This window comes from Somniosus microcephalus, chromosome 34, assembly GCF_052327205.1.
Source record: "Somniosus microcephalus isolate GS21.2 chromosome 34, FLI_Smic_1.0, whole genome shotgun sequence".
NCBI classification, from domain to species: Eukaryota; Metazoa; Chordata; class Chondrichthyes; order Squaliformes; family Somniosidae; genus Somniosus; species Somniosus microcephalus.
Window position 1 is genome coordinate 9,912,873 of NC_141020.1, and position 16,864 is coordinate 9,929,736.

General features: G+C 49.0%; 1 protein-coding gene across 2 annotated transcripts in view; it reads right to left on the reverse strand.

The window, feature by feature from the left end:
• prkd2 (protein kinase D2) overlaps positions 1-16,864 on the reverse strand; it is a 99,353-nt gene that overhangs the window by 40,453 nt on the left and 42,036 nt on the right. For both annotated transcript variants that reach the window (XM_085973368.1, XM_085973369.1), the window contains 2 exons: positions 7,304-7,435; positions 4,377-4,537 (listed from right to left, as the gene is read on the reverse strand). In XM_085973368.1, the coding sequence (XP_085829494.1) occupies positions 4,377-4,537; positions 7,304-7,435 (293 nt within the window). The remainder of the gene's footprint in view (positions 1-4,376; positions 4,538-7,303; positions 7,436-16,864) is intronic.

The following is a 16,864-nucleotide window of genomic DNA, read 5'->3' on the forward strand; positions in this document are numbered from 1 at the left end:
CAATTGGATTAGAATAGACAGGGCTTGCTGGCCGGCGTGGACACGATGGGCCGAAGGGCCTCTTTCTGTGCTGTATGACTATGGCCTAGAAATTCAGTATAGCCACGTTTGGGGCGCTACAGCCGGGCGGCCGCTAAAGTTTGCGCCCGGCGCAACTTCGCGCCACCTTCACCGATATTCAGTGGCATCGCCCCAAGAGGTTGCTGCTGCGCTAAAGCAGGCAATGCACGACTATCATTAGGCGCTAAGCTGGCGATCCGGGGCGCTAACAGCGAGGACGGGCGCAGCGCAGGTGCGGCGAGTTGCTCAATGAAGGCAGACACGCTGGCGCCGGTCAGCTCTTAAAGGGGAAGGGTCGACTTGTTTGGCTGCCATGCCCTGCACACTGCAGCCCTGAAGCAAGGCCTGACCATTGCTGGTTCATCAGTTCTACGCCCTCAACCATGGGGAAGCCCGCTATTCTTCCAAAGCCGATTGCACGCTCTTGCTGCTTGTCCAGGGTCATGGGGAAGGAGATGTACTGACGTCTCCTTCTGAAAAGGGCATTGTTCACCTGGTGGATGCAGCAATGTACCGCGAACTGGGAGATGTTGGCAATGTCCCCAGTAGCGGATTGGAAGGAGCCAGTGGCATCGAAGTTGAGAGCCACCGTCACCTTCACTGCCACTGACAGAGACGCCCTGCTCCTCAGCTGTGGCTGCAGATCTCTGCGAAGCAGGTGGCAGATCTCAGTGACCACCTCCCTTCTGAATCGCATCCTCCGAACACACTGCTCCTTAGACATGTTGAGATATGAGAACTGCTGGCGGTATACCCTGGGTGGGTAAGGCCTCCCGTGCCGACGCCTGTTGGCCAATCTCCGTCTGGCCATGACTGGCACTCTCTCACGGCGTCTCTGATCCCTTTGAATGCAATACAGAAAGCCAACGTTTCCACCCATTGCAGCCCCCATTATATGTGGCGACTCAAGGCTATGGCACTGAAAGTGAAATCCAAGTGCAAAGCTCTGGCCTGAAGCCACAAGTACCTGTGCAAGTGCTGAGTCAAAGCAGAAAGCTCTCTGCCTTTGTCTCTCTCCAAATATCCGTCTCTCACACAGAGGGATTGGCACAAAATGGCTGCCACTTATACTGCAGGAGGAGTCCCCTTTAAATAGCGCCCCCCGCAGCGACTGGGAACCGTTCCCCTCTACCAGTCGCTGGGGGCGCCAGGCGCAAAGAAGGGCGGCGCCATTGAATTTCCGGTTCGGGGCGCACAAAGGGCGTTGCACGATGAAATGACGTCAGGATCTGCGCGCGCAGCTGAGCGCGCGCAAAGGCTTTGCGCTGCCGCTAAATCTTTACTGAAGTTGGGGAGAGGCGCAGATCGCGCTGCGCCTGGCCGCTAGCCGCCTAGCGCCCCACATCTCCTCCTCCTAAGGCGCTAGCGGCTGGCGCAAACAACTGAATTTCTAGGCCTATGACTCTAACATGAAAGGCCACATCTATAAAGATGCGGTCAAGATAGCTGACCTTTGAAGAGAAACAGAACAATTAAATGGAGATGGGATGTCCAGCATTTCAACTGCCTTTAACAGTTTTATTACCTCGGTCACATCTCAAGGTATCTTTTAATTAGCATTCAGCAGTTTCAGTGATTGATTGAGGAGGCAGTTTACAGATGTTTACATTAAGGTTCGTAACCAATCCAGGAAGGTGCATGCGGGCCAAGATCCAACCCAACCCGGGAAGGTGCATGCGGGCCAAGATCCAACCCAACCCGGGAAGGTGCATGCGGGCCAAGATCCAATCAGGTTGCAGGAATGAATTGTGCACGAGGCCACCATGCTTATTTTAATGTATAAAAATGTAGTGTGTGCTGTAACAATTTGGAGAAGTCTGGCTAAAGACAAAGCAGACTGTCTCCCCACCGGTGTAATAAAGACAACTTGATTATCGATCTGAAAACCTTGCGTCGAGTGTTCGTTTAAAATACTCCACAGCAATGGCCAAGGAAGTTCTCCTGGTCAGCATTCCTCCCTTAACCAACACCACCATTAACTGGTCCTTTGCCTCAGTTGTTTGTGGGGCCTTGCTGTGCGCAAACTGTCTGCCACTTTTCCCTGCGTTAACACTCAAACATAATTCATTTGTTGCGAAGCGCTTTGGGATGTCTAGAGGATGGGATAAGGTGCTAAATGAATGCCATAGTTGAATAGCTTGCCAACCCTCACTGTCTAGGCTCACATATCAACAGGCAAAGTTCGAGAGGGCAGCCAGAAACTGCAGCACTGTAGGGGTCCGTGCCTTAAATCAGGGGAGGCAACAGATTAACTGGGCACTCTCCTCGTGGGATCTTGCCGTGTGTAAAATGGCTACGGTGTTTGCCGACATAGCAAATCAGTCTTCAAAGTAATTGGCTGCGGGAGATGTTGCGGAGAGAAGTGATTAGCTGCAATGTGAATTGCGGTCAAAGGACGTAGTTTGCGAACCCACCGATGAGTTCTTTGTTCGGGAGTAATTTTCACGCCGATCTCATGAGCTCTGCATGTAATGGGTTGTAGTGTGTTTATCAATAAAGATTATTCATCAGGTGTCTCTCTATCCTGAGTCCACAGGCTTGCATTAAGAGTTCACTAGATTGATACCTGGGATGGGGGGATTGTCCTATGAGGAGAGACTGAGTAGACTCGGCCGATACTCTCTGGAGTTTAGAAGAATGAGAGGTGATCTCATTGAAACATACAAGATTCTGAGGGGGATTGACAGGGTAGATACTGAGAGGCTGTTTCCCCCTGGCTGGAGAGTCTGGAACTAGGGGGCAGAGTCTCAGGATAAGGGGTCGGCCATTTAGGACTGAGATGAGGAGGAATTTCTTCACTCAGAGGGCGGTGAATCTTTGGAATTCTCTGCCCCAGAGGGCTGTGGAGGCTCAGTCGTTGAGTATATTCAAGACTGAGATCGATAGATTTTTGGACTCTAGGGGAATCGAGGGATATGGGGATCGGGCGGGAAAGTGGAGTTGAGGTCGATGATCAGCCATGATCTCATTGAATGGCGGGGCAGGCTCGAGGGGCCGAATGGCCGACTCCTGCTCCTGTTTCTTATGGTCTTAGTGGAGGTTGGGGTTTATTGCCCAGTGACTCAGAGAAGATGTCATTTTACATTGGGGGCCTGCGAAGCCCCAATAGGAACCATCCCCTCCTGCTCAACAGAGCAAACGCTTCCCTCCACAATGCAAAAGGTTTCTCTCTCCCTCCCCCTCTCAACAGGGTCAGTCTCGCTCCCTCTCTCACCACAGCAGGATCTTTCACATTCCCACAACACAGGTGGTCTTTCTGTCCCTCTACCTGTCCCCAAATGCATCTCTCTCCCTCTCCTCCTTGAAGAGGCATTTTGTCTTTCCCGTCTTTCCTCCTTTAATAGGAGTTGTCTGTCCATCTCTCTCCCTCTCCTCCTTTAATAGGGGTTCTGTCTGCCTGTCTCTTGCCACCCATCCCCCTCACCCAACAGTATCAATCTTGCACTCCCCCCTCCCTGTTCCCCAGGCTACCCAAAAGGAAAACTTCGGTCATTGCGGAAAACACTTATTAACGCACAGTAAAGGAAACTATGTACCAAGAGTGCTCGTGCACTGCCGTCGGGTCCCCTGGAGTATCCTCTGGGTGCCCTACTTGAAAATTTGGAGTTTAAAATCGTGACTCTACAGTTGATCACCAGAGAGCGGGACACACACTGAACAGAAACAGAGTCAATAGAACATAGAAACATAGAAGATAGGAGCAGGAGTAGGCCATTCGGCCCCTCGAGCCTGCTCCGCCATTTAATGAGATCATGGCTGATCATCCAAATTCAGTACCCTGTCCCTGCTTTCTCCCCATACCCCTTGATCCCTTTAGCCTTAAGAAATATATCCAACTCCTTCTTGAATATATTTAATGAATTGGCCTCAACTGCCTTCTGTGGTAGAGAATTCCACAGGTTCACCACGCTCTGGGTGAAGAAATTCCTCCTCATCTCTGTCCTAAATGGCTTACCCCTTATCCTTAGACTGTGACCCCTGGTTCTGGACTCCCCCGCCATCGGGAACATCCTTCCTGCATCTAGTCTGTCTAGTCCTGTTAGAATTTTATAAGTTTCAATGAGATCCCCTCTCATTCTTCTAAACTCCAGCGAGTATAAGCCCAATCGACCCAATCTCTCCTCATACGTCATTCCTGCCATCCCAGGTATCAGTCTGGTGAATCTTCGCTGCACTCCCTCCATGGCAAGAACATCCTTCCTCAGATAAGGCGACCAAACCTGCACACAATACTCAAGATGTGGTCTCACCAAGGCCCTGTACAACTGCAGCAAGACATCCTTCATAATTCATAATTAATAATCCCGGGCATTTACCACTTGAATTTCACTCGGCGAAGACGGCATGATTTCCGTAACCGACAACCGCGAGGAGATGGAGCCGGTGAGCGAGGTGTTGGACAATCTTCTCTTCCTGGTGCCGCTGCAGTTATTGGGGATACTGAACGCGCATCTCTTGTGATAGTTCAATCCACAGCCTGGTTGCCAAAATAAAATGAAAGGCGCATTACAGATGGTTTCTAAGCCAAGTCCCAATTGCGCCAGCAAACCCCCACCGCCCAACACTGCTACATCGGCACTGAAGCCTTCAGTGATGTACAATATACCAATGTGGGGGGGGGGGGGGGAAATCAGCACGTGAATCGGAAACAATTCGATACAACTCCTGCCTCACCTCAGACCACTAACTGCAACCTCCTCTGGGCTTTTTGTCCATTTCCACACCCTCCCAACTCCCATCGCACTACGGTTGTTGGGTGAATATTATGGCTGCCTTGGCCCTACTCTCTTGAATTCCCTCCTCCTCCTCCTCTCCCTTTCTCTGTCTTCAAAGCCCAGCTTTGCATGGAATATTACAGCACAGGAGGCCGCCATTTGGCCCATCGTGCCTTGTGCCGGCTCTTTGAAAGAGCTCTCCAATTAGCCCCACTCTCCCCCTGCTCTTTCCCCGTAGCCCTGCAATTTTTTCCTTTTCAAGTATTTATCCGATTCCCTTTTGAAACTTACTTTTAAACCTGCTTCCGCCGCCCAGTCAGGCATTTGTTCTACAGCCGGCAGCACAGAGCCTAAGCTTCAGGAACCTGGGGTCGCTAGCAGAGGTCACACATAACATGAAAGAGCTGGACATGAAGACTTTGGAACCTTTCGGAGATGTGATAGAATCGCAATGTAGAAGGTGGGTGTTGGGGTACGGTGAGGAGGAGGGGGGTGAGGTACGGCGAGGAGGGGGGTGTTGGAGTATGGTGAGGAGGGGGGGTGTTGGGGTACAGCGAGGAGGGGGGTGAGGTACGGTGAGGAGGGGGTGTTGGGGTACGGCGAGGAGGGGGGGTGTTGGGGTATGGCGAGGAGGGGGGGTGGAGAGATACGGCGAGGAGAGGAGGGTGTTGAGGTACGGCGAGGAGGGGGGGGTGTTGGGGTACGGCGAGGAGGGGGGGTGTTGGGGTACGGCGAGGAGGGGGGCGTTGGGGTACGGCGAGGAGGGGGGGCATTGGGGTACAGCGAGGAGGGTGGAGAAGTACGGCGAAGGGGGGGCGTTGGGGTACGGTGAGGAGGAGGGTGGAGAAGTACGGCAAGGGGGGGGTGTTGGGGTACGGCGAAGGGGGGGGGGTGGCGTGTTGGGGTACGGCCGACAATGTTCGTGTGAAGCTGCATGGTTGTGCAGCAGTCTGGAGGTCCCGCGCAGGCCGCTCACCAGCTTTTCAATGCAAGAAACCACGCACGCGAACCAGTCAGTGCGCCCAAAAAAAAAATTAGAGGGAACATTGATGGCGGGATTGAGTCGGAAAGAACTTGCTGAGCCGGTTCCTGAAATACTTAGGCCATTTGCCTCAGGATGAAAACAAGCCGATTTATTTATGGAATCGGTTCGGTGGATTAATCTGTCGTACAATACTCAGCCAGCAGGTGGCGCCGAGATCTCACCACAAACAGCAATCTCCAGGTGAGAGTTTATTAAAGGGGCTGATATGTAGGGATATAGGGATTGTTGATATGTAAAAAGGAGATTGGCCTGCATGGCGGGGGGGGGGGGGGGGGGCGTTATTTGAGCTCTTGGGGCTCAAGCGGCGACTTCTGATCCGTCTTTAAGGAGAGGGGAAGAGACAGCGAGAGAAAAGGAGGGAGACAGAGAACACAAGAACTTAAGAATTAGGAGCAGGAGTCGGCCATTCGGCCCCTCAAGCCTGCTCCGCCATTCAATAAGATCATGGCTGATCTTCTACCTCAACTCCACTTTCCTGCCCGATCTCCATATCCCTTGATTCTCCTAGAGTTAATATTCAAGAATCTATCGATCTCTGTCTTGAATATACTCAACGACTGAGCCTCCACAGCCCTCTGGGGTAGAGAATTCCAAAGATTCACCGCCCTCTGAGTGAAGAAATTCCTCCTCATCTCAGTCTTAAATGGCCGACCTCTTATCCTGAGACTATGCCCCCTGGTTCTAGACTCTCCAGCCAGGGGGAAACAACCTCTCAGCATCTACCCTGTCAATCCCCCTCAGAATCTTGTATATTTCAATGAGATTGCCTCTCATTCTTCTAAACTCCAGAGAGTATCGGCCCATTTTACTCAATCTCTCCTCATAGGGCAACCCTCTCATCCCAGAAATCAATCTGGTGAACCTTTGTTGTACCCTCTCTGGGCAAGTCTATCCTTTCTTGGATAAGGAGACCAAAACTGTGCACAATACTCCAGGTGTGGTCTCACCAAAGCCCTGTACAATTGCAGCAAGGCTTCCTTACTCTTATACTCTAACCCCCCCTTGCAATAAAGGCTAACGTACCATTTGCCTTCCTAATTGCTTGCTCTTGAGAGAGAGAGAGAGAGAGAGAGAGAGTGAGACAAGAAGCTCGCCAAAGTGTAATCACCCATGGCCACTTGCAGCGCAATGCTGGCAGAGTTCGATCAGACAGGTATGGAGAAACCCAAGGGGGGGCAATAAGGAGATCACCAAGATACAAGAACATCCCCACAAGGGAAAGCACAGAGGAAAATAACTGCACACTTGGTGACTCCGGTTGAAAAGTGTGCGTGAGTTGACGTCAGGCGAGGATATAATCTGGCGCAGTGGTTATGCCCCCCATGGTAGCACAGCCGGCCGAGCTCCCCGTTGCGGCCCACACGTGAAGAGCCGCCGCCACTTGGGGGAGGTACCTGGGAGCGTCTGTCACCCGAGGAACCAGCACGGTCGACAGTTCGGTAGAGTTGACAAGAGAAAATATGCAAGCTCGGCATTTCCTTACCATCGCACTTCAGCCCCTGTCTCACCAGCCCAAACAGCATCTCGCCACAGTGATCGCAGAACGCGGGAGCACGGTACGAGTGCACATTGAGAGCGTGGGGGCGAATCTGGAAGTCCTCGAAAGTTGCAGCACCTTAAAAAAAAAAAAGAAAAAATGTTAAGTCATCAAGGCAGTGCAGAGGCAGCTCTGTAGGGTATCCCAGGTCAGAGGCAGCTCTCTAGGGTATCCCAGGTCAGAGGGGCAGTGCTGAGGCAGCTCTCTAGGGTATCCCAGGTCAGAGGGGCAGTGCTGAGGCAGCTCTCTAGGGTATCCCAGGTCAGAATATATAACTACCTCCTCTTCTGTCGTATGGCAGTAGCAAAGAAAATCAGATGTCGATATCTAAGTCAGATATCCAGGCCAAAGCTTCCGGTGTAACAGCGTGGATATCTCATAAGCTGCCTGTGAATTTCCTCTGAGGGCAGTGCTCAATGATGTGCTCCAGGGTCTGATCAGGAGCTCCACAGTCACATGATGGGGATGCTTTAATCTTCCATCTATGGAGAAGGTGGCAGCATCTACCATGACCGGTTCTGAGGCGGTTGATGGTTGTTCACTGTTTGCGAGGAAGGTTTGATCCTTCAGGTTGTACTGTGCAGTCCTCTATAAGGAATCCATTCCGTATGTCGCAGCTCTTCCAAGCATTTCGCCATCGGTCATCAAGGCTGAGGGGAGATCGCTGAAGGTCTTCGGCGACTGTCCAAAATGGCCTTCTAGATTTGAGACGGGTTGGTGGTCGGTTGTTCAAGTCGGCCTGGATCGTGTCTTTGCTGGTGTAGCAGTTGTATTCTCTGGAGACTGCATATTCGCGGAGTAGGAAGGTGGTGCGATGTTTGCCAGCACGGGCAGCCAAGGTGTTAGTGTCGATAAAAAGCATACCGGTGATAATTCTCATAGTAGCATTCAGCTGGACATCAATGGATTTGACATGCGGACTCGATAGCTATGCCGGGGAGCAGTACTGCACTGTAGAGTACACCAGGGCGAGTGCTGCCGTACGGAGGGTTTGAGCGTCTGCTCCCCATGTGGATCCAGCCAGTTTCTGGATCAAGTTGACCCTACTCTTTAGTTTCTTCCCACGGTTCTGGAGATGTTGTCTGTATGACAGGATGCGATCGAGCGTGACGCCTAAATAGGAGGGTTTTTTGGCATGGTTTACCTCTGCGCCGCAGAAGGAGACTTTCAAAGCTTGGTTTGCTTGATGGGTGTTGAGGTGGAATGTCGAGGTGACGGTCTTTTGCGGGTTTGGCTGAAGTCACCATCGGCGGAAGTAGGCCTCCATCCTCTGTAAATCACTGGCTAGGGTCTCCTCGGTGTTGGACAGATTCATGTCTTGCGTGGACTCAGGACATGTTACACCACAAGGGCACCTGGGGTACATAAATCCTGGAGTAAAAAAGGCCCATCACCTCCTTCACCCAGAGTCTAGGTACATTTATTCCATCATGAACTTCCTTCCAACCTATAGATCATCTACTGAAATCGAATGGTGCTGTTAATTGTTAACACAACAGTCCTAGATTCAGCACCAAGCGCGTGTACGTATGTGTGCGGGTGGTGGGGGGGGGGGGGGGGGGGCGAAAGGGACACACAGACAGAGAGAGAGAGAGAGAGAGAGACACAGACAGACAGAGAGAGAGACACAGACAGAGAGAGAGAGAGAGTGAGAGACAGACAGAGAGAGAGAGACAGACAGAGACGGGCCAGGGTCTGGGCCCTTCGCTGCTCCTTTCTTTGCTCAGTTCAGATGAGAGACAGAGACACACACAGAGAGACAGAGAGAGACAGAGAGGAAGGGAGGAAGGGAGAGACACAGAGACACACAAAGACAGACCACAGATTCTTTAATCAGTGGAGTTTCGGTGACACGAGGAATGCGAGATTGTATCCCAATTCCCGAAACCCACCCATGCAACATGAAAGTGAACATGAGCTCACTCCTGGCATCGACACAACAGGAGACTCTAGTAGAAGGAAAGAATGAGGCTTTTATTCCACTTGGCATCGTTCTACTCAAGAATCTCCCTGACTAAACAGGCCGAGGTCTGGGGCCGTCGCTGCTCAATTCGGACGAGAAGCAAACAGGAATTCAGTGTCGTTACCTCACGGACACGGGCGAGATCCCACACGCTCCGTTTCACTGCCTGAAAATATTGCACTCAAGGCCAGTGTTGTCCGTGTTCGGGAATGGAACACTTTTTCTTACTTCAGGCACACAGCGTCAGCGTGAAACACTCCCAGGGCAGGTACAGACGGGTTAGATACAGAGTAAAGCTCCCTCTACACTGTCCCATCAAACACTCCCAGGGCAGGTACAGCACGGGTTAGATACAGAGTAAAGCCCCCTCTACACTGTCCCATCAAACACTCCCAGGGCAGGTACAGCACGGGTTAGATACAGAGTAAAGCTTCCTCTACACTGTCCCATCAAACACTCCCAGGGCAGGTACAGCACGGGTTAGATACAGAGTAAAGCTTCCTCTACACTGTCCCATCAAACACTCCCAGGGCAGGTACAGCACGGGTTAGATACAGAGTAAAGCTTCCTCTACACTGTCCCCATCAAACACTCCCAGGGCAGGTACAGCACGGGTTAGATACAGAGTAAAGCTCCCTCTACACTGTCCCATCAAACACTCCCAGGGCAGGTACAGCACGGGTTAGATACAGAGTAAAGCTCCCTCTACACTATCCCATCAAACACTCCCAGGGCAGGTACAGCACGGGTTAGATACAGAGTAAAGCTCCCTCTACACTGTCCCATCAAACACTCCCAGGGCAGGTACAGCACAGGGTTAGATACAGAGTAAAGCTCCCTCTACACTGTCCCCATCAAACACTCCCAGGGCAGGTACAGCACGGGTTAGATACAGAGTAAAGCTCCCTCTACACTGTCCCATCAAACACTCCCAGGGCAGGTACAGCACAGGGTTAGATACAGAGTAAAGCTCCCTCTACACTGTCCCCATCAAACACTCCCAGGGCAGGTACAGCACGGGTTAGATACAGAGTAAAGCTCCCTCTACACTGTCCCATCAAACACTCCCAGGGCAGGTACAGCACGGGTTAGATACAGAGTAAAGCTTCCTCTACACTGTCCCATCAAACACTCCCAGGGCAGGTACAGCACGGGTTAGATACAGAGTAAAGCTTCCTCTACACTGTCCCCATCAAACACTCCCAGGGCAGGTGCAGCACGGGTTAGATACAGAGTAAAGCTCCCTCTACGCTGTCCCATCAAACACTCCCAGGGCACGTACAGCACGGGTTAGATACAGAGTAAAGCTCCCTCTACACTGTCCCCATCAAACACTCCCAGGGCAGGTACAGCACGGGTTAGATACAGAGTAAAGCTCCCTCTACACTGTCCCATCAAACACTCCCAGGGCAGGTACAGCACAGGGTTAGATACAGAGTAAAGCTCCCTCTACACTGTCCCCATCAAACACTCCCAGGGCAGGTACAGCACGGGTTAGATACAGAGTAAAGAGGTCAAAAGTGCCTCCCAATACTCCTGGACAATATTACTCTCTCAACTACCATCAAAAACAGATCAACTGGTATTTCTATTGGTGCTTGTGGGATCCTGCTGTGCACTAGACACAGCCTATTTGAGAGTGACTGCACTTCATCGTAGGTCAAGCGCTTTGGGAGGTTTGATGTGTAATTAAGTTTCTTTCTGCTCCCCTGGTGTCCCTGAAGCTGTCGGCCCGTGGCTCAGTGGCCAGCACGCTCACCTCCGAGTCAAAAGGTCGTGGGTTCAAATCCCACTCCAAAGCCTTGAGCACAATAATCCAGGCTGACACTCCCAGTGCCAGTGCTGAGGGAGTGCTGCACTGTCGGAGGTGCCGTCTTTCGGATGAGACGTTAAACCGAGGCCCCGTCTGCCCTCTCGGGTGGATGTAAAAGATCCCACAGCCACTATTGCAAAGAGGAGCAGGGGGGAGCTCTCCCTGGTGTCCTGGGGCCAATATTTATCCCTCAACCACCATCACTAAAAAAAAAAAAATAATCTGGTCATCATCATGTTGCTGTTTGTGGGAGCTTGCTGTGCGCAAATTGGCTGCCGCATTTCCCACATTACAACAGTGACCACACTTCAAAAAGTACTTCATTGGCTGTGAAGCGCTTTGGGACATCCTGAGGTTGTGAAAGGTGCTATATAAATGCAAGTTCTTTCCTTCTTTGACATATAACCTTGCACTAATAAGGTTACTCCTGAATAATACTGCACCATAGTTGAAATAGTTGAAGGTGGAAAATAGGTGAGTGTAAGAGCAAGAGTAAAATGTAATTTTCTCATTGAAACTTATAAAATTCTAACAGGACTAGACAGACTAGATGCAGGAAGGATGTTCCCGATGGCGGGGGAGTCCAGAACATAAGAACATAAGAAGTAGGAGCAGGAGTAGGCCAATCGGCCCCTCGAGCCTGCTCTGCCATTCAATAAGATCATGGCTGATCTGATCCTAACCTCAAATCTTCTATCACTCTGCATCCAACCTAACCCATGTGATCTCCCGGGAGAGGCGAAAAACCAGATAAAGACCCAATGGCCAATTTGGGAGAAAAAAATCTGGGAAATTCCTCTCCGACCCATCTAGGCGATCGAAATTCTTCCAGGAGATCACTCTGTCCCTATATTTTCTACAGTACTTACCTTCTGTAAAGGCGATCTCCACCCCAGCCAGGAACAGGAATAAAACCATCTCCTGAAATCTAACAGAATTAGAACACAGTAGGAACAGAACAAGGCTACATGGCCCCTGGGCCCGCTCCACTACCCACAGGGCCATGACCATTCCGAACCTAGACTCATGTCCAATTTCCTGCCCACACCCCGTAACCCTTAATTCCCTTTACTTCTAGGAAACTATCTATTTCTGTTTTAAATTTATTTAATGATGTAGCTTCCACAGCTTTCTGGGGCAGCAAATTCCACAAACCTACCACCCTCTGAGTGAAGAAGTTTCTCCTCATCTCAGTTGTGAATGAGCAGCCCCTTATTTTAAGATTATGCCCCCTAGTTCTAGTTTCACCCATCATTGGGAACATCCTCACCGCATCCACCCGATCAAGCCCCTTCACAATCTTATATGTTTCAATAAGATCGCCTCTCATTCTTCTGAACTCCAATGAGTAGAGTCCCAATCTACTCAACCTCTCCTCATATGACCACCCCCTCATCCCCGGGATTAACCGAGTGAACCTTCTTTGTACTGACTCGAGAGCAAGTATGTCTTTTCTTAAGTATGTACACCAAAACTGTATGCAGTATTCCAGGTGCGGTCTCACCAATATCTTGTACAACTGCAGCAATACCTCCCTGTTTTTATATTCCAACCCCCTAGCAATAAAAGCCCACATTCCATTGGCCTTCTTGATCACTTGCTGCACCTGCATACTAACTTTTTGAGTTTCGTGCACCAGGACCCCCAGATCCCTTTGTACTACAGTACTTTCCAGTTTCTTGCCATTAAGATAATAACTTGCTCTATGATTTTTCCTGCCAAAGTGCATAACCTCACACTTTCCAGTATTGTATTCCATCTGCCAAATCTCTGCCCACTTACTTAGCCTGTCTATGTCCCTTTGCAGGTTTTTTATGTCCTCCTCACTCACTACTTTCCGTCCCATCTTTGTATCATCTGCAAACTTTGATATGTTACACTCGGTCCCCTCCTCCAAATCGTTAATATAGATTGTAAAGAGTTGGGGACCCAGCACTGACCCCTGCGGAACACCACTAGTTACTGGTTGCCAATCTGAGAACGAACCATTTATCCCAACTCTCTGCTTTCTGTTAGAGAGCCAATCCTCCACCCACGCCAGAATATTACCCCCAATCCCGTGATTTTTTATCTTGAGCAATAATCTTTTGTGTGGCACCTTGTCAAATGCCTTTTGGAAGTCTAAATACACTATGTCCACTGGTTCCCCTTTATCCACCCTGTATGTTACTTCCTCAAAAAACTCAAGCAAATTTGTTAAACATGACTTCCCCTTCATGAAACCATGCTGAGTTTGTCCTATTAAATTATGTTTATCCAAATGTCCCGTTACTGTCTCCTTAATAATGGACTCTAACATTTTACCAACCACAGATGTTAGGCTAACAGGTCTATAGTTTCCAGCCTTCTGCCTACTACCCTTTTTAAATAAGGGTGTTACATTAGCAGTTTTCCAATCTGCCGGGACCTTTGCTGAGTCCAGTGAGTTTTAGAAAATTATTACCAATGCATCCACAATCCCTACCGCTACTTCCCTCAAGACCCTAGGATGCAAGCCATCAGGTCCAGGGGATTTATCCGCCTTGAGTCCCATTATTTTACCAAGTACCACTTCCTTAGTGATTTTAATTGTATTTAGTTCCTCCCCCCCTAGAGCCCCCTGTTTGTCCAGTGTTGGGATATTCTTAGTGTCCTCTACTGTAAAGACTGATACAAAATAATTGTTCAGTGTTTTTGCCATCTCCATGTTTCCCACCATTAATTTCCCGGTCTCATCCTCTAAGGGACCAACATTTACTTTAGCCACCCTTTTTCTTTTTATATAACTATAGAAACTTTTACTGTCTGTTTTTATATTTTTTGCTAATTTACTTTCATAATCTATCTTCCCTTTCTTAATCAATCTTTTTGTTATTTTTTGCTGTCTTTTAAAGACTTCCCAATCTTCCATCCTCCCACTAGATTTGGCTACCTTATATGCCCTTGTTTTTAGTCGGATACTATCCTTAATTACTTTACTTAGCCATGGATGGCTATCTTTTCTTTTACACCCTTTTTTCCTCAGTGGAATATATTTTTTTTGGAAGTTGTAAAATAACTCCTTAAATGTACACCACTGGTCATGTACCGTCTTACCCTTTAATCTATTTTCCCAGTCCACTCTACTTAATTCCGCTCTCATACCTTCATAGTCTCCTTTATTCAAGCTCAGCACGCTTGTTTGAGATCCAACCTTCTCACCCTCTAATTGAATATGGAACTCAACCATGTTATGGTCACTCATTCCAAGGGGATCCTTTACTAGGACATTTTTAATTAATCCTGTCTCATTACACAGGACCAAATCTAAGGTTGCTTGCCCCCTGGTCGGTTCAGTTACATACTGCTCAAGAAACCCATCCCTAATACACTCAATGAACTCTTCCTCAAGGCTGCTCTGCCCAATTTGATTTGTCCAGTTAATATGATAATTAAAATCCCCCATAATTATAGCTGTTCCCTTATTACAAGCCTCAACTATTTCCTGATTAATACTCCGTCCAACAGAGTTGCAACTGTTCGGAGGCCTATAGACTACACCCACTAGTGTTTTTTTCCCCTTATTATTCCTTATCTCCACCCAAACTGTTTCACTATCCTGCTCCTTTGACCCAATATCATTTCTCTGTATTATAGTGATTCCTTCCTTTATTAAAATAGCCACCCCACCTCCTCTCCCTTCCTGCCTGTCCTTCCTGATTGTTAAATAACCTGGTATGTTTAATTCCCAGTCATGGTCACCCTGCAGCCATGTTTCTGTAATGGCCACAAGATCATACCCATATGTCATTATTTGTGCCGTTAACTCATTCATTTTGTTACGAATGCTACGTGCATTCAGATAAAGAACTTTCAAATATGTTTTGTAACACTTAGTTCCTGTTTTTTCCCTTTTTAGTACTTTACTTTTTACTCCATACCTTCTGTTCCTTCCTGACACATTCTGTTTTTTAATTCCCCCACTGCTACCTAAGTCTATGACCTTCTCTGTTGTCATTTCTATTATTTGCTCTCTAGAAACCTCCCCCCCACTAATTAGTTTAAAGCCCTCTCTACAGCCCTAGCTATATGATTCGCCAGGACTCTAGTCCCAGCACTGGCCAAGTGGAGTCCGTCCCAACAGAACAGCTCCCTCCTGTCCCAGTACTGGTGCCAGTGTCCCAAGAAGCAAAACCCATTTCTCCCACACCAGTCTTTGAGCCACGCATTTAACTCTTTAATTTTATTTATCCTAGCCAAATTCGCTCGTGGCTCAGGTAATAACCCAGAGATTATTACCCTTGAGGTTCTGTTTTTTAATTTGACCCCTAGCTGCTCATACTCCTTTAACAGAACCGTCTTCCTTGTCCTATCTACGTCGTTTGTACCAACATGGACCACGACAACTGGATCCTCCCCCTCCCACTCCAAGTTTCTTTCCAGCCCAGAAGAGATGTCCTTAACCCTGGCACCGGGCAGGCAACACAGCCTTCGGGACTCCCGCTCTTGACTGCAGAGAACCCTATCTATCCCCCTAATGATACTATCCCCTACCACTACAACATTTCGTTTTACTCCCTCCACTTGAATGGCCCCCTGTACCACGGTGCTGTGGCCAGGTTGCTCATCCTCCCTGCAGTCCCCGCTCCCGCCCTCACAGGGAGTAAGAACCTCAATCCTGCTGGACAAGAACAAGGGCTGCGTCTCCTTCAACACTACATCCTGGATCCCTGTACCTTCCTCACTCGTAGTCACACCGTCCTGTCCCTGACCACGGACTACATCTGCAGTAATTAACTTCATAGGTGTGACCATCTCCTGAAACAGAGTCCAGGAACTTCTCCCCCTCCCTGATGTGTCGCAGTGTCCGAAGCTCAGTCTCAAGCTCCATAACATGGAACTTGAGTTCCTCTAGCAGCAAACACTTGTCGCAGATGTGATCACCGTGAGCCTCAATGGGGTTCACCAGCTCCCACATCTCGCAACAGTAACACATCACCTGCTCCATTCTATATAATTAATTAAATTTCTTATTATTAGTTATGAAGACCCTGCCCAGATATATATGATAATATCACACCACTATTCAATAGGACTTACCAACTTAAAGGTGTGAAAGAGAAGAGAAGGAAGAAAACCAACCAACCAGCTGATCACCAACCTCCTCCTTGAATACTGTCTGTGGAGCCTGTTTGGTTGACTCGTCTCGCTGCTCCACCTCCGCAGTGCTGTCTAAGCCTGGGAGTGGGGAATAAAACAGAGCAAAAAACACACCCTCACCTCCCACTTATCTGAACTCTCCCACTTAGCAAAACTCCAGCAGCACTCAATGCACAAAGCACTCCGTGCACTGCACTAGCCCCTCCCCTTTTATACCCAGATTCTACTTCCTGTTTAAACTGCCCAAGAGTTTAAAAAACCCTTAAAAAATTAAACTTACTTCAAATAATTGACTTCTTAACACACTAAAATTCACAAAATACACTTAAATGATTTTTCTCCCACTTAGCAAAACTCCAACAGCACTCAATGCACAAAGCACTCCAGGGGTCACAGTCTAAGGATAAGGGGTAAGCCATTTAGGACTGAGATGAGGAGGAATTTCTTCACCCAGAGAGTGGTGAACCTGTGGAATTCTCTACCACAGAAGGCAGTTGAGGCCAATTCATTAAATATATTCAAGAAGGAGTTGGATATATTTCTTAAGGCTAAAGGGATCAAGGGATATGGGGAGAAGGCAGGGACAGGGTACTGAGTTTGGACGATCAGCCAT